Here is a 27,446-nt window from a genome sequence, read left to right as displayed (position 1 = left end):
TACAGTGCCGCAATAACATGATATCAGATAGTTTTGATAACCTTTACACTAGATTCAAAAGGTTACATCAATTCATCAATTCATACTGCAGTAATTCAAAGATTTAAAGGGGCTTGATGAATTAGATAAATAAAAGTAATAATCAAACAAAACAAGTAACACACACATGTGCCCAGCAAAACCAGTTCAAAACTGAACAATGCTTGAACTTGAAAAGAAAAAAAATCAACCAGCATGAATAACCATTCTATGGGAAATAATGGAATTGTGCAGTCGGTATTAAAACATATCATTTGGCTGGATTACTAAGAATTATGGATGCAACAATATAATCATCATACTAACGTTTGACAGCATTGTTCAGTTATTAAACTATTGCTTGACTGCATTATTCAAGTATGAATACATCTTCACTGGTAACATTAGATTTCTGGAAACAATGATAATACTATCGCTTGACTATGTAGTTGGAGTACATTATCTGCATGGCACTCACTGTGGCCTTAAATGTATGAAAGTATACTCTCTGTGGGCCTGAGTGTTGACTTTTTTTTAAACGAGTGTTTGAAATCGGGTCATTGTCAAAACAAACACTGACGCCACCAGTACAGACGGGATCGAGAAAGTGTTAGGACGTGTGTGCAGGCGATAAGAGAATAGAAATGAAGAGTGTTTCATTTGACATGGAAGTGGATCCAATTATGAATTTGTTCCAACAGTAGTTGTGCAGTTGGAAGTTATCAGTCCAATAAAAACGTATCCCAGCATACCAAGAGTTTGTGTGATTTCTTCCTTGAGTGAAACTCCCTTCGCCATGTTGTCTGAGTGAGCAGTGGTTTGGACCTGCCGGTGGAGGGTAAGTTTGTACAGTTGTTTGTGCAGTTGTGACTTAAAGATTAAAAGGTTAACGTTCTGGTCATCTTTTACTTCCACAGGGGTAGTGAACTCACATCCACATTGTCTTGGGCTCGGCATTGGAAGGCTGGGCCCAATCGTTTCCTTTTACCTTTGTTTAGCCTTCCCCACCTGAAGTCAGGAACCCAATTACACTTGGGTAGAGTGGGAAAAATCAAAGTAAAGTGCCTTTCCGAAGGACACAACACCTTGTTGAAACGGCCTCAAAAACGAATCAGTTGTGAACACTGGATCAAAGATCCATCGCCTAGCTGATTATGCCACATCGCGTTGTTTCTGACAGAAAAATATTGAATGAGGCAACAGATTGGGTAGAGAAATTAAATGATCAGTTCCTTTGATGTTGTTGATGACGTTGTGATATATTCAGTCCGTGTCTGCTTCATTTGTTGTATTTCGTTAAGAAATGTATACAGAGGTAGATAGATAGACAGACAGACAGATAGATAGATAGATAGACAGCCTACACACACACATACACACACACACACACACACACAGGTACACACACAAAATAGTCTTCACACACACACACACACACACACACACACTCACACACACACACACACACACACACACACACACACAAAATGTATGGGCAAAATAATGCAACATATCAATTCAAGTGCTGAATGTTAAAACGAAAAAGGAAAGAAGAGCAGCCTGCTCTAAAGGAGATTATTTTTAGATTTGAGGGTATTTTTAGATTTCTCTCAAAGGCCACAAAACCAGTTCGTTGCGTGTATCCGGTGTCTACAATGTGTGCAGAGACCCTACTTGTTTGTGTTGGGCCTGACGGCAGTGTGGCTTGCTCCGCCTTTGAAATCATGTGTCGTCATGCGCGTCATGGTAACTGCATGTGGAATGAGGGGTGAAATGGCCGAGTCATTAGAGCGCTGAATTCCCTCCCGAGGTGCCTGTGTTCGATCCCCGGTTTCAGCACACCTTGGGGGTTAAGGGTGGAGATTTGTCCTATCTCCCCGGTCAGTATATGTGCAGACCTGCTCGTGCCTGAACCAGCTTCGTGTGTACACACATGCAGAAGATCAAATACGTACATCCTGTAATCCATGTCAGCATTCGATGGGTCATAGAAAACAAGAACGTGCCCAGCATGTACATCTCTGAAAACCGAGTATGGTTGCCTACATGGCGGGATAAGAATGGTCATAGGCCTACATGTAAATGTTTATTTGTTCGAATACAAATGAACGCGGGAGTTGCAGCCAACCAGTGCAGAACAATAAGAAAGAAAGGTTTTGTGAAATGTGTGACTGAAGTGTGCTGGCCAGCACAAGGCATTCAAAATTAATGAGCATACAGGTGCAGCGTTTTGCCAGTGTTGGATTCGACTGTGGCTGATCCGGCACCCCGTCCCCCCCCCCCCCCCCCCTTCCCCTCTCACTCTCTCTGTTTCTATCTCTCTCTCTCTCTCTCTGTCACACACACACACACACGAGCGTGCATGCATTCTTCTAACATATTTCAAGGGAATTTTTTTCTCTGTATCGACTCACAAACATAATTATGCACACAGAGAACAACACAACGCAATGATAAATCATGACACCATTGCTGAACACAGTGAGTCAGTCTTGATTCTGGTGATCAGAACTTATTATAACTCTCCAGTCTCTGTCTCTATCTCTCTGTGTTTTTGTTGTTTGTTTTTTTTTCTTTCTGTCTCTCTTCCCTTCTTCCCCCCTCTCTTTCTGTATACACACACACATACACACACATACACGCACGAGGTGAGCTGTTCTCCGAGTTTGAAGGCAGACGTGTTTTGGAGCTCTGTTAATTTTTCAGAGATCTTTGTTAATTATTGAGTGATCAAGTCTTCTGTCATTCCAAATTATCTCTCGACTGGACAGATGACATCATGCCGAGTTCAGCGGTGTGTTTTCGAGCTGCTTGTGGTAAGTTTTTCTGGACTTTTCAGTCTTTTATGAGGAAACGAGCTGTGGAGAGAGCTGCAACAAGACGACTGTGTCGTGTCGTTCGAGTGAAAAGTCTGTCGGCGGAGTTCGTGCTAGTGTTTGTCACTGCCTTCCTACTGCAGTGTGGCGATGTCGAGTCCAACCCCGTTATTGTTATTGTTATTGTTATTGTTGTTGTTGTTACACACACACACATATATATATATATATATTGTGTGTGTGTGTGTGTGTGTCTGTCTGTCTGTCTCTGCCTGTCTGTGTTTCTGTCTGTGCACATGAGCATGAATGATATGTATATGTATGTTTGTGTGTAATTTCTGTTGTCTTTGCAGACAGCCTTTATCTGCTTTTGCTTGCAGGAGGTCTGAAAGATACATACCACTATGTCGTCAACTCCCGCTGTGTCATCCTGTGACATGGACAGTCATGTGGACAGTGCTGTACAGAGAAGGGACTGGACAGTCCTTCAGCAGCTGATGGAGTCAGGTCAGCTGACTGACCAGCAGACAGCAAGGGTCATTGTGGAAGTGACCAAGCACGGTGATGGTCAGCAGTTCTCACAACACGTCCTACCTTTCTGCAGCAGAGCACAGTTGGATTCTGCAATGACAGAGCTGATCTCTGCAGGCCTGTGGGTACATGTCTACAATCTATCACTTTATGTTGGACAGGGACATTCCGAATGGCAAGTTGGTCTGCTTTCCCTGGACAATTATCTCCTTGCATTAGTTGCTGAAGGAAAGTGGAAAGAACTTGGTGCACTTGTACAGAATGATACTCGTGTCTCAGCTGCCCAGAAACAGTGGGCAATGCTGCAAGCCTCCCAGCGTGCATCGGAGTTTGAGATCATAGAGAACGTTCTTCCACAATGTGCTGACGAGGATTTGGACCGTGTTCTGAAAAAACTGGTGTCACGTGGTTTGTGGTTGGCTGTGGGATCTCTGTTCAGCCAGCGACCTGCACTTAGTGAGACTCAAAAAGTGTGGGCCATTGAAAAAGTTGCAAGGGAAGCAACAGAGTGGAAGTTTGACTTATTTTTTCACAAGTGCACAAAACACCAGCTGGTCTCTGTGTCCAAACTGCTTGTGGCACGGCAACTGTGGTGGGTCTTTGGTCTGCTGCTGAAGAAAGATGCCTATATGTTTTCACAGTGCATATTACCAGCATTTGAAAATACAGACATTGACTTGTTCATGAGCTATCTCTTGTCTGTTGGTGACTGGGAGAGAGTCCAGAAATTGCTGAGGATTGTTGAGGCAGGGAAAACCCAGTGGAAAATTGGAGATGTCATTATCCAAGGAGAACAGATTTTGTGGGCTTCTCAAGAGCAGTGGAAAAAACTAACCACTTCTATATGCGATGCTTCAGTGCTGGCATGGGTAATAGAGCTTGCCACAATGAGAGGAAGATGTTATAAAATGATGGAAATCATTGTGGACGTTTGTCAGATTCCCCTGATAACATCTGCCTTAAACATCCTTGTTAACCAGGGATCCATAGTTGGGGCTGCCAGATTGTTGCTTCACTTTGTGCATGAATTAATGAAAAAAGATTATCAGGAAGAGGAGTTTTGGAAACTATTGAAAAACTGTTGCTTTGGTTTGAAGAGAGGCATTGAAGTATTCACCAAAGTACGAGAAGAACAATTTGAGGAAAGATGGAAATGGTTCTCCAGTAACTGGCTGAAAAACATATTCTTCACCTCAGCTGTCAGCATAATCACACAGTCATTGTGTGGTCACCTTGATACATCAACAGAGCCTATGTCTGCTGAAGTTCATGTGAAGGAGACACTTGAAAAGATTCTGAGAGAAACGAGATCAGATTCATTTAGTTTGCCTCAAAGTGTACATCGCCTTTGCACGGAATTTAAGGTTGCTTCAACAAACAACAGCACTTTTAATCCTGTCTTTGCTCTGTTGTTTGTTCGCGCTGCCATGAGACACATGAACAGTCCACAACGTTGGCTACATGATTCAGAACCTTTGTTGTCCATTCTGACCACAGTTCCGGTAGTGCCAGGAATACAGAGAGAAGCCCTGAAAATCACGCTGAAAGAAAGGAAATGGCAGATTATCTGCCTGGCAGATTTGACATATGTGGGGGAACAAGTGCGGAGGATGTTGTTCTCCTCAGCTGTGCGGTGGAAGCAATGGGATCTTGTCAAACAGTGGGCAGACCACACCCTGAGTGACGATCAGCGGAACTGGGCTCTGGAAAAAGCCTGCAAGAAAAAACAGTGGGATGTCTGTCTTCGGCTGGCAGAACATGGACTGACAGAAGATGAAGTGACACATGTCCATTTCCTTGTTGCCATGAACGCAGACTGGGAAGTTGTCCTCGACCTGTACAAACACGAATCTGATGTCAGTGAAGTCAACAAGCTCCTGTCCAAGGGAAATCATCAAATGGTAAAAGTTGGTGAGAAGCAAGAACAAGAGCAAAATCAAAGAGTATTGGAACTGGCGAATCTGGAAGCTGAACTGAAATCCAGAATGGTGTCGTTTGAAACGTTGGAGTCAGCTGTGGCACAAGGTGACTGGCAGGTTGTTGTGTTCACCGTTCGACAGAGACCGACGGCGGACAACGTGAGCAGGGCCCTGAAAGCAGCAGTGGCCAGTAAAGCCTGGTCTGTGGTGACTGAGCTGTTCAGAATGGGAATCCAGACATTTGATCAACACCCCTCCTTTCTAGAGGTGGTCAGAAACCAGCAATGGGGCGTGTGTAGAGTGATGATTGAACAAGGACTGAACACTGATCAATACATGGACGCTATTCCCACACTGATGGAACAGAACCAGTGGATTCTAGTTGGCAAGATGATGGCCTATATAGATGATGATGCAGTCAGATGGCACACCATGCAGTGTGCCTTGCAGAGGAATGAAGGAAGTGTGGTCAGTCAGTGCATCCTGGGCATGACACAAGAGCTGTCCATCCAGGAAAGAGAGGACCTGTTTCACACAGCTGTCATCACTGACACCTTGCAGGCAGTCACACCACTGGTGACAGAGAAGGACGACACAGGTGTGCAGCATCGTGACATTGCTTTAAAGCAGGCTGTCAGTCAACAAGAGTGGGGCATTGTGGACCTCTGTGTGCATCACCATGCTGACATCAACATGCCTGATGAAAAAGGAGATTCACTAATACAAAGGGCAGCACAGAGGAAAGACTGGGACACAGTGATGGCTTTAGCCAAGGGAGGAGGAGACCCTTCTCGGCTGGACAGTACCGGGATGTCAGTGCTTCATCAGGCCATCAGAGGAGAAGAATGGACGTGTGTGGAATCATTGATCATCTTATGTAGCACCCTTTACCTGTCTGCCACACACGCAGGTGAACAACGCACTGCTCTTGAGATGCTGATTGACGCAGGTCGGGAAGACATTATTCGGTATGCATTGTCACGGAAAACATACCAATGGACAGGGGTGAATAGGTGGGGAGAAACTGCTCTCCACGTGATGTGTCTGTGTGGCATGCACAATGACATTTGCCCATTCTTGGTTGAGGGAGTTAATCCTCTATCTATCACGCACGGGTGTCATTCAGTATTGTCATATGCAGTGCTGTCACGAGCACAGCCCACCCAAATGGTGTCAGAGTGCATTTCTCTTGGTTTCAGCACACACCAGCCACACATCACCCAAACCATGCAAACACAAGACGAATCGTTTCTGTCACCTGTGCAACTGTCTGTAATGCGTGGTCTGCCTGTGATAACACGGATGCTGTATGAATCAGGATCCTGTTCCTTCAGGGAACTGTTCCTCGCCCTGCCAAAGCTCCTCACCCTCACCAATGATACCAGTATCAGAAAATGTACCCTGTACAAGGAGTTTTTTATGCGAATTGTAAAGATCAACAGACAAACTAAAAAACACCTGACAGCTGAAGCGCCCAAGCGCCTGACCAAGAGAGCAGCTCGATACCTGATAGAGGTATCCACCACACCACGCAGTCTGAAGTCCATGTGCCGCCTGGTGATTTCTCACTCCCTGACGATCAGTCCTGCCCGGGACAGAGATGTCTCCCAGCTTCCCATTCCCCAACACTTGAAGAATTACGTCTCATTTTCTGATCTCTTGCATGCAGACAGTAGTTCTGACATTGCTGGAGAAAATGATGGTTCCGACAGTGATGGAGAAGAGCTCTGGTTCCTGGTCTGACTCCTACAGTTCTGACGATTATAACCAGTGGTATTCAGATGAAAATAAGATTGACTACTGGTATTGGTCTGACGATTGAGAGTGTCAGGCGAACAGTAGAGAGTGGACTGCAACACGTTCTGGAGGAACAAGGTTTTACCCATTAAAGACAAGATTTCTCAAGACTTCTCTATTGTTCTCAGCTAAGATATCTATCACACGTTGTAAAGTCAGGGGTGGAAGAATTTATCGAGTTGAAAAAGAGTTTTTGTTCACTTTGAAGTAAAAGTGCACCAGTCCACATGAAGCTGTTGGAGCTGCGCTGTAAAGCCTGAAGCGAAATACGCATCTGGAGCCCACTTGGGTACACTGCACTGATGACTGAATTTTTAGAGCACAAATTCTGATGATTTTATATATATCATATGGGATTCATTAATGATGTAACTCATTTTATTTATTTTTGCTTTTGCAGCAGCTTCCGTTACACAGAAACTATTTCCTCACTTTGTCATCAGGTTTATCTTGTTCTGTGACAGTCACATTGCTTTGACAGGAAATATTTTGTCCACATACTATTGATGTATTATGGGCTGGTTTATGCACTGTTTTGATATCAGTTGTGTCTGACATTGCTGGAGAAAATGATGGTTCCGACAGTGATGGAGAAGAGAACAGCTCTGGTTCCGGGTTTCACTCCTGGAATTCTGACGACTATTACCAGAGGTATTCAGATGAAAATGAGATTGACTACTGGTATTGGTCTGACGATTGAGAGTGTCAGGCGAACAGTAGAGAGTGGACTGCAACACGTTCTGGAGGAACAAGGTTTTATCCATGAAAGACAAGATTTCTCAAGACTTCTCTATTGTTCTCAGCTAAGATATCTATCACACGTTGTAAAGTCAGGGGTGGAAGAATTTATCGAGTTGAAAAAGAGTTTTTGTTCACTTTGAAGTAAAAGTGCACCAGTCCACATAAAGCTGTTGGAGCTGCGCTGTAAAACCTGAAGTGAAATACGCATCTGGAGCCCACTTGGGTACACTGCACGGATGACTGAATTTTTAGAGCATAAATTCTGGTGATTTTATATATGATATATCATATGGTATTCATTAATGATGTAACTCATTTTATTTATTTTTGCTTTTGCAGCAGCTTCCATTATTGTACAGTTGCCTGGTGTCTATTATTTCAAGTGTGTGTGTGTGTGTGTGTGTGTGTGTGTGTGTGTGTGTGTGTTGGGTTATGTGTGGTGGACTGCGATTTAAAAATTAAACATGAAATAAAGAAAAGGAAACCCGAAAGTGTTAAATCCACATTTACCCATATGGAAGTATTTTCAAAGATAGGTGCCAAAAGGTCCTGGATTTATCATGTAATATAATCACACACAGACACACACACACACACACACACACACACACACACATATAATGGAAATCCCATTGATGTTCATGACACTGAGACATAGAATTACATTACTTCCATCATCAAGTATTCATGAGTACATAACATACTACTGGCAAAACGACACTGTTACATTTATCAATATCAGATGCACCTGACATTGCTTTCATGTGAAATATGTCTTTGCACCTTGTACTATCATTCTTGTCTTCTCTTTATTTGAATTTGCATTGTTAGTAGCCATTATTCTGCCGTTTATATTTCGCAATTGCAGCGCTACTAACATTTTTCATGGCAGGTATGAATTATCATTTCTAGACGTCAAAACAAACTAGGTATTTAACGGGGAACTTCGCTTTCGTTGCATTGTTTTATTGTTATTTGGAAGTTCCATTTTCTAACGCACACTAGGTGTTATATCACACATTTCTGAATGTTTGATCGCGACGTGCTCTGAACCAACTGTACTCTGTCGTTTTATTATAAAGGTGTCCTCAGAAGCATACACACTTTGCATTGCTTTCGTGTCACCCTTATATGGTATAAATAGTTGTGTTGAATTAACTTTTGTGTAAAATACATCTCTGTGTGTGAAACTTACATATTTTTTTAACAGTGGTGTGCAGTTTTGATACGAAGTATGTAAATCCTTTTCTGATATTGAGTATATATGTGCGAATAATAGTGATATCAGATGCGTTTGTGCATTGTAGATGTTAGGACTTAACTCTTCTTTTGGATTTCGTCGGACTGTTGTGATGTCCTCTTTGTGATGTTGATCAGTGAACATGGACTGTTGTGTTGATGTGTTCTTTGTGATGTTGATCAGTGAACATGGACTGTTGTGTTGATGTGTTCTTTGTGATGTTGATCAGTCAACATGGACTGTTGTGGTGATGTGTTCTTTGTGAGGTTGATCAGTGAACATGGACTGTTGTGTTGATGTGTTCTTTGTGATGTTGATCAGTGAACATGGACTGTTGTGTTGATGTGTTCTTTGTGAGGTTGATCAGTGAACATGGACTGTTGTGTTGATGTCCTCTTTGTGATGTTGATCAGTGAACATGGACTGTTGTGTTGATGTGTTCTTTGTGATGTTGATCAGTGAACACGAACTGTTGTGTTGATGTGTTCTTTGTGATGTTGATCAGTCAACATGGACTGTTGTGGTGATGTGTTCTTTGTGATGTTGATCAGTGAACATGGACTGTTGTGTTGATGTGTTCTTTGTGATGTTGATCAGTGAACATGGACTGTTGTGTTGATGTGTTCTTTGTGATGTTGATCAGTGAACATGGACTGTTGTGTTGATGTGTTCTTTGTGATGTTGATCAGTGAACATGGACTGTTGTGTTGATGTGTTCTTTGTGATGTTGATCAGTGAACATGGACTGTTGTGTTGATGTGTTCTTTGTGATGTTGATCAGTGAACATGGACTGTTGTGTTGATGTGTTCTTTGTGAGGTTGATCAGTGAACATGGACTGTTGTGGTGATGTCCTCTTTGTGATGTTGATCAGTGAACATGGACTGTTGTGTTGATGTGTTCTTTGTGATGTTGATCAGTGAACATGGACTGTTGTGTTGATGTGTTCTTTGTGAGGTTGATCAGTGAACACGGACTGTTGTTGTGATGTCCTCTTTGTGATGTTGATCAGTGAACATGGACTGTTGTGTTGATGTGTTCTTTGTGATGTTGATCAGTGAACATGGACTGTTGTGTTGATGTGTTCTTTGTGAGGTTGATCAGTCAACATGGACTGTTGTGTTGATGTGTTCTTTGTGAGGTTGATCAGTGAACACGGACTGTTGTTGTGATGTCCTCTTTGTGATGTTGATCAGTGAACATGGACTGTTGTGTTGATGTGTTCTTTGTGATGTTGATCAGTGAACACGAACTGTTGTGTTGATGTGTTCTTTGTGATGTTGATCAGTCAACATGGACTGTTGTGGTGATGTGTTCTTTGTGATGTTGATCAGTGAACATGGACTGTTGTGTTGATGTGTTCTTTGTGATGTTGATCAGTCAACATGGACTGTTGTGGTGATGTGTTCTTTGTGATGTTGATCAGTCAACACGGACTGTTGTGGTGATGTGTTCTTTGTGAGGTTGATAAGTGAACATGGACTGTTGTGTTGATGTGTTCTTTGTGATGTTGATCAGTGAACATGGACTGTTGTGGTGATGTGTTCTTTGTGAGGTTGATCAGTGAACATGGACTGTTGTGGTGATGTGTTCTTTGTGAGGTTGATCAGTGAACATGGACTGTTGTGGTGATGTGTTCTTTGTGATGTTGATCAGCGAACATGGACTGTTGTGGTGATGTCCTCTTCGTGAGGCTGATCAGTGAACATGGACTGTTGTGTTGATCTCCACTTTGTGAGGTTGATCAGTGAACATGGACTGTTGTGGTGATGTGCTCTTTGTGAGGTTGATCAGTGGACGCAAGTGGACGGCACATGAAACTGACTGACTCTTCCCGGATTTCTTGAATTCCTCGGACTGTTGAAGTGTTTTGGTGTTTTGCTGTTTATGACGTTGATGGGTGGACAGGAATGGACAACTCATTCACGAAGTGAACACTACTGAGTATCTGTATTTAAATTACAACTTAGAATGAAACGGGAAAAAAATCAAGTGACTAATGTGCTACAAATTATCAAATAATCATTTATTGTCCATATAAATATAAACGTTGTTGTGTGAAGTAATACAGGAGTTCAAGGACTGTGTTTGACTGTAACCTACTGCAAATTCAACTACAATAAGTCCATCTTTCTTTACAGTTTTCATGTCATCATTTATGTTTATTTACCTTTGCTTTTTCATTTTGAGTTGTGTGATGTATATGCATTGAGATGAAAATGGTTGAGATTATTTTCGAAATGGAACTTCAAATATTACGCTTTACGTATTGAGTCTGAAAATTTGAAAATATAATTCATTTTGTGTCACTTCTTTGAAATAATGTTTCTGACTATACATTTTAAATCACATCATATATTTTTTGCAGCATTGTAGGATGTTACGTTTTAAGTACTGAACCTGTTATTCAAGAATTTACAATGATGAATTCCAGTGGTGCTTCTCATTCAAAAATTGGGTTTCTTTATATCCATGTTATAATAATTCATTTTTCATCTGTTGCATGATAAATTACGTGCTTTATTTATCTACTTTCATATTTCTATTTCATCTTGATATATTTTACTCCTTTTTTTTCCTTTTTATTCATCCTTTGACATTTGACATTCATGTGTGCGTCAAACCAGGCTCTTGGCTAACAGATTGTGTGGTGTTAGTGACAAACCATTGAATGTACACGCCTTTTCCAATGGGTCTGATAAAAAGTAAATGTTTTGAATTGTATTGCATTGTATTGATACGTTCATGTACATCCTTTGGCGAGAGGCTGAGGTAAAAAATATGAACAAACCACCACTACCACCACCCTTGCTCTGTTTCGTATGAATGATACCGATTATTCAGAAAAATAGTGAAGTGCACCAGCCACCATGGTGAAAGTGGTTAGCGTCAAAGAATGACGACTGTGAGGATGTGGGTTCAAGACCCAGCAGAGGTGAATGTTGTCAGCCTGTGGCCGGCTTTCACCCAAAGTTGAGAGTGAATCGGGCTCAAACTGGAAGACTGGGACCACACAGTAGAGGATCATCCAATTGACGTCAGCGTCTTTGGGACTGTTGTTCAAATTTCCTGATCAACACTGCAGGTGTCAGTATCTCTCAGGCCTGGTTGACGCCTGGATGATTTATGAAAGAAAGTGTAGAGTTCAGACTTATCACGCAGTCACAAACATAAATTGGATTTCCATACCATAATGGTCATCATCCTCATCCTGACTGATATAGATACAGAAAGAAAATGTCCCAGATTCTGTGGCTTTTTATACCATGCTCTCAAGCTGATCCAGTTTTGATCCCCCTCTACACTCATGCTCGCGGTGAGTTCCTGTTGAGGTCTTGGGTGTCGGCCGATTGACGAGGGACTGTCGTCGGAGGGATGCTGTGACAGTCTCCACTCTGGAGTGGACACTCATTCAGTCTGGTTCCCGCGAGCATGCAATTTCTGTCGTCTGTAAGGGACTGGGTATGTGGTGTCGTTCATACGCTGAAGCAGGGCAGGCAGAACTGAACACCACCAAACTGACTTGGCAGCAGTATCGGATTTCTTCTGGTGTTCGGCATTCTGGCTAATTTTCAAGCCAAAATTGGTATCAACAAAAGCATTTCCAGAGAAATGAAATATACCATGGACAGATACACACACGCACACACGCGCGTGCACGGACAAGTGAAAGAGACTCACGGTTTTTCACACATGAGGCAAAAAAAAACCTTCACCTCTGAAAGTATCAACTTTTGTCACGAAAAAATATATTTTGGCGCATTGTATATAGTCTTGTTCTTTGTCAGTTTTACATTTGCAGAGGAAAGAATTTGTCTGGCATGAGTTTTCTTTGCTGTCGTGTTAATTGCGTTCAGAGATTTGAAAGTTCTGAACGTGTCGTCGTTTGTCTGAATTAATCTGTGTATTCTTATGTAGTAAAGAGGCAGTGTAGGTAACTGACATTGCACCAAGCTTGCACACTCCACCCTTCGCCCAACACCAGCCCTCCTTCCCTCTCCACCCCGTCTCCATTTATACAATGCATTATATTGTTTTACTTTTTGCAACAACGGATTTCTCCGTGTGAAAAGTGGGTTTGGGGAGAACGAATTGCGCAGTGCAGAGCAACCTGCATTGTGTATTTGTTTCACTGTTTAAGTGGAATTTTCCAGATTTTTCTAAGCGAAAGCTCTTTCGTAGCTGTGGGACCTTTACGTGCGCTGAGCATGCCACTTGCGGTGTTCAGTTCATCGTCCCATCCGGAAGACTAGCACACAGACCACCACTGAAGGCTGAGTGGATGGGGCCGGGAGGGGGATTAGGAGGTGGTTGGGGTGGGTTATTAAAATCACGGTCTATGTATGGCACTCGAACCTGGGACAATTGCTTTTACACTTGTCTTACCGTTCCACGTTGCTTGCAGAATAAAGTGTACAAAATACTGAATGGTGCATATCAGTTCTCTGTTTTTGTCTGGTTGTCTATCTCTGTTTTTCTATATTTGTCTTTCTTACCTCTCTGTCTCCCTCTTGCACCTGTTTCAACACACACACACACACACACACACACACACACACACACACACACACACACACACACACACATGTCTATATTTAGAGAGGGGGGAGTGGTAAAGAGAGCCAGAAAAAGAGATGAGAGAAAGGAAAGAAAGACACATAGACTTATTTTCAGAGGAACAGAAAGGGGAAGACCAACACACACACACACACACACACACACACACACACACACACACACCTGTCTATATTTAGAGAGGGGGGAGGGAGTGGTAAAGAGAGCCAGAAAAAGAGATGAGAGAAAGGAAAGAAAGACACATAGACTTATTTTCAGAGGAACAGAAAGGGGAAGACCAACACACACACACACACACACACACACACACACACACACACACACACACACACACACACCTGTCTATATTTAGAGAGGGGGGAGGGAGTGGTAAAGAGAGCCAGAAAAAGAGATGAGAGAAAGGAAAGAAAGACACATAGACTTATTTTCAGAGGAACAGAAAGGGGAAGACCAACACACACACACACACACACACACACACACACACACACACACACAGAGATAGAGAGAGAGACAGAGAGAGAGAGAGAGAGAGAAATAAACAGACACAATCACTCACTCACACCTCCACATCCCATCCACTCACGCCCCTACACTTACACACACAGTATACTAAAACACACACACACACACACACACACACACACACATTTACACCCCCTACCCCCACCTGTACCCAACACACAATACACTTAGTGTACAAAGAAAGAACAGTGATGTGTGTCCAAGCACACTTCTAAATGTTATAACGTACCACCACACAAGCATTCTTGTCAGTCGATAATCATTTTCGTAGAACTCCTCCAACAGGAACTTAACTTTCGGTTCGCACTTTTGCAGCTCCAAATCTGTATAGCAGGGGCCTGCTATGTGTGTGTGTAATGTATGAAAATGTATGAAAGTATACACTCTGTGGGCCTGAGTGTTGACTTTTTTAAATGAGTGTTTGAAATTGGGTCATTGTCAAAACAAACACTGACGTCACCAGTACAGACGGGATCGAGAAAGTGTTAGGACGTGTGTGCAGGCGATAAGAGAATAGAAATGAAGAGTGTTTCAATCGACATGAAAGTGGATCCAGTGATGAATTTGTTCCAACAGGAGTTGTGCAGTTGGAAGTTATCAGTCCAAAAAACGTATCCCAGCATACCAAGAGTTTGTGTGATTTCTTCCTTGAGTGAAACTCCCTTCGCCATGTTGTCTGAGTGAGTGGTGGTTTTGATCAGCCCGTGGAGGGTAAGTTTGTACAGTTGTTTGTGCAGTTGTGACTTAAAGATTAAAAGTTTAACGTTCTGGTAGTCTTTTACTTCCACAGGGGTAGTGAACTCACATCCACATTGTCTTGGGCTCGGCATTGGAAGGCTGGGCCCAATTGTTTCCTTTTACCTTTGTTTAGCCTTCCCCACCTGAAGTCAGGAACCCAATTACACGGGTGAAGTGGGAAAAATCAAAGTAAAGTGCCTTTCCGAAAGACACAACATCTTGTTGAAACGGCCTCAAAAACGAATCAGTTGTGAACACTGGATCAAAGATCGAACGTCTAGCTGATTATGCCACATCACGTTGTTTCTGACAGAAAAATATTTAACGAGGCAACAGATTGGGTAGAGAAATTATTTGATCAGTTCCTTTGATCTTGTTGATGACGTTATGATATATTCAGTCCTTGTCTGCTGCATTTGTTATATTTCGTTAAGAAATGTGTACAAAGGTAGATAGATAGACAGATAGATAGATAGACAGCCTACACACACACACACACAGGCACACACACACAAAATAGTCTTCACACACACGCACACACACACACACACACACACACACACACACACAATGTATGGGCAAAGTAATGCAGCATATTAATTCAAGTACTGAATGTTAAAACGAAAAAGGAAAGAAGAGCAGCCTGCTCTAAAGGAGAGTATTTTTAGATTTCTCTCAAAGGCCACAAAACCAGTTCGCTGCGTGTATCCAGTGTCTACATATTTGAATAGGTTTTATCAGAGGGACAAGGTGTGCAGAGACCCTACTTGTTTGTGTTGGGCCTGACGGCAGTGTGGCTTGCTCCGCCTTTGAAATCATGTGTCGTCATGCACGTCATGGTAACTGCATGTGGAATGAGGGGTGAAATGGCCGAGTCATTAGAGCGCTGAATTCCCTCCCGAGGTGCCCTTGTTCGATCCCCGGTTTCAGCACACCTTGGGGGTGAAGGGTGGAGATTTTTCCTATCTCCCAGGTCAGTATATGTGCAGACCTGCTCGTGCCTGAACCAACTTCGTGTGTACACACATGCAGAAGATCAAATACGTACATTGATGATCCTGTAATCCATGTCAGCATTCGGTGGGTCATAGAAAAAAAGAACGTGCCCAGCATGTACATCTCTGAAAACCAAGTATGGTTGCCTAGATGGCGGGATAAGAATGGTCATAGGCCTACATGTAAATGTTTATTTGTACGAATACAAATGAACACAGGAGTTGCAGCCAACCAGTGCAGAACAATAAGAAAGAAAGGTTTTGTGAAATGTGTGACTGAAGTGTGCTGGCCAGCACAAGGCATTCAAAATTAATGAGCATACAGGTTTTCAGGGGCATATTTTCTCTGTATCAACTCACAAACATAATTATGCACACAGAGAACAACACAACGCAATGATAAATCATGACACCATTGCTGAACACAGTGAGTCAGTCTTGATTCTGGTGATCAGAACTTATTATAACTCTCCAGTCTCTGTCTCTATCTCTCTGCGTTTTTGTTGTTGTTTTTTTCTTTCTGTCTCTCTTCCCTTCTTCCCCCCTCTCTTTCTGTATACACACACACATACACACACATACACGCACACACACACACACACATATATATATATACATGTGTGTGTGTGTGTGTGTGTGTGTGTGTGTGTGTGTTTGTTTGTCTGTCTGTCTGTCTGTCTGTCTCTGCCTGTCTGTGTGTCTGTGCACATGAGCATGAATGTTATGTTTATGTATGTTTGTGTGTAATTTCTGTTGTCTTCGCAGACAGCCTTTATCTGCTTTTACTTGCAGGAGGTCTGAAAGATACATACCGCCATGTCGTCAACTCCCGCTGTGTCACCCTGTGACATGGACAGTCATGTGGACAGTGCTGTACAGGGAAGGGACTGGACAGTCCTTCATCAGCTGATGGAGTCAGGTCAGCTGACTGACCAGCAGACAGCAAGGGTCATTGTGGAAGTGACCAAGCACGGTGATGGTCAGCAGTTCTCACAACACGTCTTACCTTTCTGCAGCAGAGCACAGTTGGATTCTGCAATGACAGAGCTGATCTCTGCAGGCCTCTGGGTACATGTCTACAATCTGTCACTTTATGTTGGACAGGAACATTCCAAATGGCAAGTTGGTCTGGTCTCCCTGGACAATCATCTCATTGCATTAGTTGCTGAAGGAAAGTGGAAAGAACTTGGTGCACTTGTACAGAATGATACTCGTGTCTCAGCTGCCCAGAAACAGTGGGCAATGCTGCAAGCCTGCCAGCGTGCATCGCAGTTTGAGATCATAGAGAACGTTCTTCCACAATGCGATGACGAGGATTTGGACCGTGTTCTGAAAAAATTGGTGTCACGTGGTTTGTGGTTGGCTGTGGGATCTCTGTTCAGACAGCGACCTGCACTTAGTGAGACTCAAAAAGTGTGGGCCATTGAAAAAGTTGCAAGGGAAGCAACAGAATGGGAGTTGAACTCATTTTTTCACAACTACACAAAAGACCAGCTGGTCTCTGTGTCCAAACTGCTCATGGCACAGCAACTGTGGTGGGTCTTCAGTCTGCTGCTGAAGAAAGATTCCCACATGTTTTCACAGTGCATATTACCAGCTTTTGAAAATACAGACATTGACTTGTTCATGAGCTATCTCTTGTCTGTTGGTGACTGGGAGAGAGTCCAGAAATTGCTGAGGATTGTTCAGGCAAGGAAAACCCAGTGGAAAATTGGAGATGTCATTATCCAAGGAGAACAGATTTTGTGGGCTTCTCAAGAGCAGTGGAGAAAACTAACCACTTCTATACGCGATGCTTCAGTGCTGGCATGGGTTATAGAGGTTGCCACCATGAGAGGAAGATGTAATGAAATAATGGAAATTATTGTGGACTTATGTCAGATTTCCCTGACACCATTTGCCTTAAACATTCTTGTTAACCAGGGCTACATAGGTAATGCTGTCAGACTGTTGTTTCGCTTTGTGCGTGAGACAATGACAACAGATCATCAGGAAGAGGAGTTTTGGAAACTTTTGAAAAACTGTTGCTTTGGTTTGAAGAGAGGCACTGAAGTCTTCACCAAAGTACGAGAAGAACAATTTGAGGAAATACGGAAATGGTTCTCCAATAACCGGCTGAAAAACATATTCTTCACCTCAGCTGTCAGCATAATCACACAGTCGTTGTGTGGTCACCTTGATACATCAACGGAGCCTATGTCTGCTGAAGTTCATGTGGAGGAGACACTTGAAAAGATTCTGAGAGAAATGAGATCAGATTCATCTAGTTTGCCTCAAAGTATACATCGCCTTTGTCCGGAATTTAAGGTTGCTTCAACAAACAACAGCACTTTTAATCCTGTCTTTGCTCTGTTGTTTGTTCGCGCAGCCATGAGACACATGAACAGTCCACAACGTTGGCGATATGACTCAGAACCTTTCTTGTCCATTCTGACCACAGTTCCGGTAGTGCCAGGAATACAGAGAGAAGCCCTGAAAATCACGCTGAAAGAAAGGAAATGGCAGATTATCTCCCTGGCAGATTTGACATACGTGGGGGAACAAGTGCGGAGGATGTTGTTCTCCTCAGCTGTGCAGTGGAAGCAATGGGATCTTGTCAAACAGTGGGCAGACCACACCCTGAGTGACGATCAGCGGAACTGGGCTCTGGAAAAAGCCTGCAAGGAAAAACAGTGGGATGTCTGTCTTCGGCTGGCAGAACATGGACTGACAGAAGATGAAGTGACACGTGTCCATTTTCTTGTTGCCATGAACGCAGACTGGGAAGTTGTCCTCGACCTGTACAAACACGAATCTGATATCAGTGAAGTCAACAAGCTCCTGTCCAAGGGAAATCATCAAATGGTAAAAGTTGGTGAGAAGCAAGAACAAGAGCAAAATCAAAGAGTATTGGAACTGGCGAATCTGGAAGCTGAACTGAAAACCAGAATGGTGTCGTTTGAAACGTTGGAGTCAGCTGTGGCACAAGGTGACTGGCAGGTTGTTGTGTTCACCGTTCGACAGAGACCGACGGCGGACAACGTGAGCAGGGCCCTGAAAGCAGCAGTGGCCAGTAAAGCCTGGTCTGTGGTGACTGAGCTGTTCAGAATGGGAATCCAGACATTTGATCAACACCCCTCCTTTCTAGAGGTGGTCAGAAACCAGCAATGGGGCGTGTGTAGAGTGATGATTAAACAAGGACTGAACACTGATCAATACATGGACGCTATTCCCACACTGATGGAACAGAACCAGTGGATTCTGGTTGGCAAGATGATGGCCTATATAGATGATGATGCAGTCAGATGGCACACCATGCAGTGTGCCTTGCAGAGGAATGAAGGAAGTGTGGTCAGTCAGTGCATCCTGGGCATGACACAAGAGCTGTCCATCCAGGGAAGAGAGGACCTGTTCCACACAGCTGTCATCACTGACACCTTGCAGGCAGTCACACCACTGGTGACAGAGAAGGACGACACAGGTGTGCGGCATCGTGGCATTGCTTTACAGCAGGCTGTCAGTCAACAACAGTGGGACATTGTGGACCTCTGTCTGCATCACCATGCTGACATCAACATGCCTGATGAAAAAGGAGATTCACTAATACAAAGGGCAGCACAGAGGGAAGACTGGGACACAGTGATGGCTTTAGCCGAGAGAGGAAGAGACCCTTCTCGGCTGGACAGTACCGGGATGTCAGTGCTTCATCAGGCCATCAGAGGAGAAGAATGGACGTGTGTGGAATCATTGATCATCTTGTGTAGCACCCTTTACCTGTCTGCCACACACAGTGGTGAACAACGCACTGCTCTTGAGATGCTGATTGACGCAGGTCGGGAAGACATTATTCAGGATGCATTGTCACGGAAAACATACCAATGGACAGGGGTGAATAGGTGGGGAGAAACTGCTCTCCACGTGATGTGTCTGTGTGGCATGCACAATGACATTTGCCCATTCTTGGGTGAGGGAGTTAATCCTCTATCTGTCACGCACGGGTGTCATTCAGTATTGTCATATGCAGTGATGTCACGTGCACAGCCCACCCAAATGGTGTCAGAGTGCATTTCTCTTGGTTTCAGCACACACCAGCCACACATCACCCAAACCATGCAAACACAAGACGAATCCTTTCTGTCACCTGTGCAACTGTCTGTAATGCGTGGTCTGCCTGTGATAACACGGATGCTGTATGAATCAGGATCCTGTTCCTTCAGGGAACTGTTCCTCGCCCTGCCAAAGCTCCTCACCCTCACCAATGAGTGCAGTATCAGAAAATGTACCCTGTACAAGGAGTTTTTGAGGCAAATTGTAAAGATCAACATACAAACTAAAAAACACCTGACAGCTGAAGCGCCGAAGCGCCTGATCAAGAGAGCAGCTCGATACCTGATAGAGGTATCCACCACACCACGCAGTCTGAAGTCCATGTGCCGCCTGGTGATTTCTCACTCCCTGAAGATCAGTCCTGCCCGGGACAGAGATGTCTCCCAGCTTCCCATTCCCCAACCCTTGAAGAATTACGTCTCATTTTCTGATCTCTTGCATGCAGACAGTAGTTCTGACATTGCTGGAGAAAATGATGGTTCCGACAGTGATGGAGAAGAGAACAGCTCTGGTTCCTGGTCTGACTCCTACAGTTCTGACGACTATAACCAGTGGTATTCAGATGATGAAAATGACTGGTCTCACTACTACAGTTCTGACGACTATTACCAGAGGTATTCAGATGAAAATAAGATTGACTACTGGTATTGGTCTGATGATTGAGAGTGTCAGGCGAACAGTAGAGAGTGGACTGCAACACGTTCTGGAGGAACAAGGTTTTACCCATTAAAGACAAGATTTCTCAAGACTTCTCTATTGTTCTCAGCTAAGATATCTATCACACGTTGTAAAGTCAGGGGTGGAAGAATTTATCGAGTTGAAAAAGAGTTTTTGTTCACTTTGAAGTAAAAGTGCACCAGTCCACATAAAGCTGTTGGAGCTGCGCTGTAAAGCCTGAAGCGAAATACGCATCTGGAGCCCACTTGGGTACACTGCACTGATGACTGAATTTTTAGAGCACAAATTCTGATGATTTTATATATGATATATCATATGGTATTCATTAATGATGTAACTCATTTTATTTATTTTTGCTTTTGCAGCAGCTTCCGTTACACAGAAACTATTTCCTCACTTTGTCATCAGGTTTATCTTGTTCTGTGACAGTGACATTGCTTTGACAGGAAATATTTTGTCCACATACTATTGATGTATTATGGGCTGGTTTATGCACTGTTTTGATATCAGTTGTGTCGATGCGACCATCGTGACGCCTGTTGATTTAATTTCATATCAGTTTGTCAGATAGTGACATCTGTTAACCGGGTTTATTGTGAACATTACAGTATTTTCCCTTCTTTGTATATGTTCTATTGTTTATTATACAGTTGTCTGGTGTCTATTATTTCAAGTGTGTGTGTGTGTGTGTGTGTGTGTGTAATATAATCACACACAGACACACACACACACACACACACAAACACACACACAAACACACACACACACACACACACACACACACACACACACACACATATATATATATATATATATATATATATATATATATATATATATATATATATATATATATATAATGGAAATCCCATTGATGTTCATGACACTGAGACATAGAATTACATTGCTTCCATCATCAAGTATTCATGAGTACATAACATACTACTGGCAAAAAGACACTGTTACATTTATCAATATCAGATGCACCTGACATTGCTTTCATGTGAAATATGTCTTTGCTCCTTGTACTGTCGTTCTTGTCTTCTCTTTATTTGAATTTGTTTTGTTAGTGGCCATTATTCTGCCGTCTATCTTTCGCAGTTGCAGCGCTACTAACATTTTTCATGGCAGGTATGAATTATCATTTCTAGATGTCAAAACAAACTAGGTATTTAACGGGGAACTTCGCTTTCGTTGCAGTATTTTATTGTTATATGGAAGTTCCATTTTCTAACGCACACTAGGTGTTATATCACACATTTCTGAATGTTTGATCGCGACGTGCTCTGAACCAACTGTACTCTGTCGTTTTATTATAAAGGTGTCCTCAGAAGCATACACACTTTGCATTGCTTTAGTGTCACCCTTATATGGTATAAATAGTTGTGTTGAATTAACTTTTGTTTAAAATACATCTCTGTGTGTGAAACTTACATATTTCTGAACAGTGGTGTGCAGTTTTGATACAAAGTATGTAAATCCTTTTCTGATATTGAGTATATATGTGCGAATAATAGTGATATCAGATGCGTTTGTGCATTGTAGATGTCAGGACTTGACTCTTCTTTTGGATTTCGTCGGACTGTTGTGATGTCCTCTTTGTGATGTTGATCAGTGAACATGGACTGTTGTGTTGATGTGTTCTTTGTGATGTTGATCAGTGAACATGGACTGTTGTGTTGATGTGTTCTTTGTGAGGTTGATCAGTGAACATGGACTGTTGTGTTGATGTGTTCTTTGTGATGTTGATCAGTGAACATGGACTGTTGTGGTGATGTGTTCTTTGTGATGTTGATCAGTCAACATGGACTGTTGTGTTGATGTGTTCTTTGTGAGGTTGATCAGTGAACATGGACTGTTGTGGTGATGTGTTCTTTGTGAGGTTGATCAGTGAACATGGACTGTTGTGGTGATGTGTTCTTTGTGATGTTGATCAGTGAACATGGACTGTTGTGGTGATGTGCTCTTTGTGATGTTGATCAGTAAACAGCTCTTTGTGATGTTGATCAGTGAACAGCTCTTTGTGAGGCTGATCAGTGAACAGCTCTTTATGAGGTTGATCAATGTATAGCTCTTTGTGATGTTGATCAGTAAACAGCTCTTTGTGATGTTGATCAATGAACAGCTCTTTGTGATGTTGATCAGTGTACAGCTCTTTGTGAGGATGATCAATGAACACGGACTGTTGTGGTGATGTGTTCTTTGTGATGTTGATCAGTGGACGCAAGTGGACGGCACATGAAATTGACTGACTCTTCCCGGATTTCTTGAATTCCTCGGACTGTTGAAGTGTTTTGGTGTTTTGCTGTTTATGACGTTGATGGGTGGACAAGAATGGACAACTCACTCACGAAGTGAACATTGCTGAGTATCTGTATTCAAATTACAACTTAGAATGAAATGGAAAAATATCAAGTGACTAATGTGCTACAAATTATCAAATAATCATTTATATTCTTTATAAACATAAACGTTGTTGTGTGAAGTGATACAGGAGTTAAAGGACTGTTAACCTAACCTACTGCAAATTCAACTACAATAAGTCCATCATTCTTTACAGTTTTCATGTCATCATTTATGCTTATTTACTTTTGCTGTATCATTTTGAGTTTTGTACTGTAAAAGAATTAGATACAAATGAATGAGATTGTATTCTAAAAACGGAAACATATTTGTTCAAATATTTGGTTTTACTTTTTGAGCCTACAACTTTGAAAAATATGATTAAATTTGAGTCAGTTCTTCGGAATGATGTTTCTTGCTGTTCGTTTTAAATATATATATATGAATATATATATATATACACACACACACGCACACACACACACACACACACACACACACACACACATATATATATATATATGAATACACACACACACACACACACACACACACACACACATATATATATATATATATATATATATATATATATATAAATTATATATATCTCCTGGGATGGAGTGATTGGAAAGCACGGTGTGGGCCACTGCAACCCAAATGGACTGCTTTTGCTTCAGACCTGTGCAGAGCACGAACTGCTGATAACCAACACAGTTTTCTGCCTCCCTACCCGTAACAGGACGTCATGGATGCACCCTCGCTCAAAGCATTGGCATCTCATCGAATATGTCATCGTCAGGAAAAGGGATAGGCAAGATGTACGTGTAACAAAGACCATGTGCGGCGCCGAGTGTTGGACAGACCATCGCCTTGTAGTCTCGAAGCTGAATATTCGAATCCAGCCCAAGAGACGCCCCCAAGGCCAGAAGGCTCCAAAACGGCTCAACATCGCTAAGCTGAAAAACATCACCATCAAACAGTCCTTTGTGGAGCTGCTGGAAGATCGTCTGGAATCCGCCTCTCTGGACAACCAGAATGTGGAGTCTGACTGGAGGACCCTGCGTGAGCTGATCTATAATACAGCTTCAGAGACCCTGGGACCCATGACCAGAAAGCACAAAGACTGGTTTGATGAAAACTGTGATGAAATCAAGCAGCTTCTGGATGAGAAACGCCGTCTGCATCAAGCCTACCTGAGCAACCCAAAGTCCACATCAAAAAAGGATGCGTATGATGCCATCCGCAGGACTGTTCAGCAAAAGTTACGCCAGATGCAGGATAAGTGGCTGAGTGACAAAGCTGATGAGATCCAGGGATATGCTGACAGGCACGATATGAAGAGGTTCTATGATGCCTTAAAAGAAGTCTACGGCCCCACATCCTCAGGATCATCCCCCCTCCTCAGTGCAGATGGGAATACCTTGATCACCGAGAAGGAGAAAATTCTCGAACGCTGGGCTGAGCATACATATATATATATATATCACTTACCATGGTGAAATGGTTCGCGACAAAAACTGACTGACTGTGAGGATGCGGGTTCAAGACCCAGCAGAGGTGAATGCTGTCAGCCTGTGGCCGGTTTTCACCCAGAGTTGAGAGTGAATCTGGTTCAAGCGGGAAGACTGGGACCACACAGCACAGGATCTTCCACTGGACGTCAGCGTCTGTGAGAGTGTTTGCTCAAATTTCCTGACCAACACTTCAGGTGTCAGCATCTCTCAGGCCTGACTGATTCTGGGATGTGTTCTGAAAGAAAATCTCATCAACTTTATCACGTAGTCCCAAACCTAAAATGGTCCTCCATTGCTGAATCATCATCCTCATCCCGATTCCTCATGATCATAGAAAACAAAATTATGCCAGATTCTTGTTCCTTTCATACCGCGCTATCATTTGGACAGTTTCGATCCCCTACCTTATCCATACATTGGGTAAGTTTCTGTCAAGGCCTTCGGTGTGGGCAGGTTCATGGAAGGTTGTTTTAGGAGAGACGTAGTGGCGGTCTCTACAATGGAGTGGACACTCACTCAGTCTGGCTGTGCGAGTGAGCGATTGTAGTCATCTATCTGTAAGGGACTAAGCAGGTGGTGTCCTTCATATGTTGAATCAGAATGGACACTGGTAAAAACCACAGAACTGACTCGGCAACAGTGTAAGGTCTCCTTTGGTATGTGGCTTCCTGGCCAATTTTTAAGCAAAATTTGGTGTCAACACAGCATTTCTAGAGAAAACGAATTTACTATGGGGACACACACACACACGCGCGCGCGCGCGCGCGCGTAAACACACACACACACAAAACAAACACGCGCGCGGACAACTGGAACAGCTTATAATACAGATTCATGTTGTTCACACACATGATGCAAAAACACCTACACATGTTATAAACACAGTAGTTAGGCAAATTATCATCTTTTGTCAGGAAAGAAAGCGTTTTGTCATTGACTTGTTCTTTGTCAGTTTAGACTTCAAAGAAGAAAGAATTTGTCCAGCTGTAGTTTGTTGTGTCAAATGCGTTCAAAGATTTGAAACAGTTCTTAAATCAACGTGTCGTCGTTTGTTTTAGCTAATCTGTGTATTCTTAAGTAGTAAAGAGGTAGTGTTGGTTACTGATATTGTCCTAAGCTCCCACCCACCCCACACCCCCAACACCCCGACCATCCTTCCCTCTCCACCCCGTCTCCATTGATGTACAAACTATCTTGTGTTGTATTTAGTTTTTGTTGCAAGATATTTCTGTCAGTGAACTTCGGGTTCCCCTCTCCGGGGAGAAGGCGTCGCATAGTGCAGCGTCACCCCTTTTTTTTCTGCCTGCAATTGTATGCGTTTCACTATTCAAGTGGATTTTTCCACAGACTTTTGCAAGCGAAAGCTCTTTTGTTTCTGTGAGATCTTTTATGCGCCCTGGGAGTATGCTGCACGCGGGGCTCGGTTCATCGCCTCATCCGAAAGACTAACACCCAGGCCATCAATCGGGGTCTAGTGGAGGGGGCAGTAATAATTCCTAGGTCGGTGTATGGCACTCGAAAATGGGATAGTTGCGTTGACACTGGGCCGAATAAAGTGTACAAAACACTGAATGGTACTTATCAGTTATCTGGTTTTATTTGTTTTGAATGGGAGTGATGTGGTGCCAAACTCTGGTTGTCTGTCTCATTTTTCTCTGATTTGTATTTTCGTACCTCTGTGTGTGTGTGTGTGTGTGTGTGTGTGTGTGTGTGTGTGTGTGTGTGTGCGTGTGTGTGTGTGTGAGTCTCTCTCTCTCTCTCTCTCTCTCTCTCTCTCTCTCTTTCTCTCTCTCTCTCCAGGAATCAAGAGAGGATAAAGTTCACTTTGTTTAAAAATGTCCCCTGTTGACTGACTTACGAATCCAATTTATTCCCCCCAAAATATTATATATATCCATGCTTTGTTTCGGCTATGTTTATTGTTGGCATCTAATGATGAAACATCATACGTAGTTTTGCTATGTATCTTTATAAAAACACTGCAATTAAGAGAGACATTTATTTCTTAGATCCACTGACAGTTTGTTGTGAAAGACGTTGCATTGTTTATATTACCAATTGCAATGACACATGTAAAACTGTTATTACCCCCTATTCATATGGGGCTATGGCCTTAATTGAATAAACCATCTTGAATCTCTTTCTTTCTTCTTTCAACATACACAGATACACACAGACACAACACACACAGACACACACACACACACACACACACACACACACACACACACACACACGCACACACACACACACACACACACACGCATGTACGCACACGCGCATATACACACCTGTTTGCAAACATACACCTGCTTGCAAACGCATGCGCGCGCGCACACAAAACACGCACACGCGTGCAGTTTCAGCGGCACAGAGAGGATCTTTGTGTCAGATAAAGACACCAAACGTGCGAGTGAGCAAGAGATTGAGACCAACAGACTCATATGTTCATTTCCTTGAGGCCTTAACCTCATAATGAGCAGTAGCAACAACATCGTTTTATAATGAATTCTACAATCAGACAAGCACCACAGGTCCTTGAGGATTCGAGATGTGGTGGAGCAACTGCTGTGACATCTTATTGGTCATGGGAGACTTGAATGCACGGGTTGGAGAGGATCGGAATGGCTTTGAGCACGTCCTTTGTCCACAGGGCGACGGCAAGCGGGCACTGAGATAATGGCGACCACGCTATGAACAACATGAAACACTGTTCGACGGGCGCAATAGCCGAGTGGTTAAAGCGTTGGACTGTCAATCTGAGGGTCCCAGGTTCGAATCACGGTGACGGCGCCTGGTGGGTAAAGGGTGGAGATTTTTACGATCTCCCAGGCCAACATATGTGCAGACCTGCTAGTGCCTGAACTCCCTTCGTGTGTATATGCAAGCAGAAGATCAAATACGCACGTTAAAGATCCTGTAATCCAT

The 27,446-nt window shown here is 43.0% G+C and overlaps 1 protein-coding gene across 3 annotated transcripts; it reads left to right on the top strand.

Moving 5' to 3' along the window:
- The first annotated feature begins 245 nt into the window (after nucleotides 1-245).
- Nucleotides 246-21,393, top strand: LOC143289963 (uncharacterized). 3 transcript variants are annotated; one of them, XM_076599237.1, is made up of 2 exons: nucleotides 246-856; nucleotides 16,687-21,393. In XM_076599237.1, exon 2 carries the CDS (start codon nucleotides 16,711-16,713, stop codon nucleotides 20,641-20,643), a length of 3,933 nt encoding a protein of 1,310 aa, XP_076455352.1. In that variant the 5' UTR covers nucleotides 246-856; nucleotides 16,687-16,710; the 3' UTR covers nucleotides 20,644-21,393. The 3 variants fall into 3 exon arrangements, with proteins under 3 accessions (XP_076455352.1, XP_076455353.1, XP_076455351.1); XM_076599238.1 differs by lacking the exon at nucleotides 16,687-21,393 and adding an exon at nucleotides 3,215-9,710; XM_076599236.1 differs by lacking the exon at nucleotides 246-856 and adding an exon at nucleotides 14,516-14,872.
- Nucleotides 21,394-27,446: the final 6,053 nt, after the last annotated feature.

This window comes from Babylonia areolata, chromosome 14, assembly GCF_041734735.1.
Source record: "Babylonia areolata isolate BAREFJ2019XMU chromosome 14, ASM4173473v1, whole genome shotgun sequence".
Classification (NCBI taxonomy): Eukaryota; Metazoa; Mollusca; class Gastropoda; order Neogastropoda; family Buccinidae; genus Babylonia; species Babylonia areolata.
This window is presented reverse-complemented; position numbering and strand designations above follow the sequence as displayed.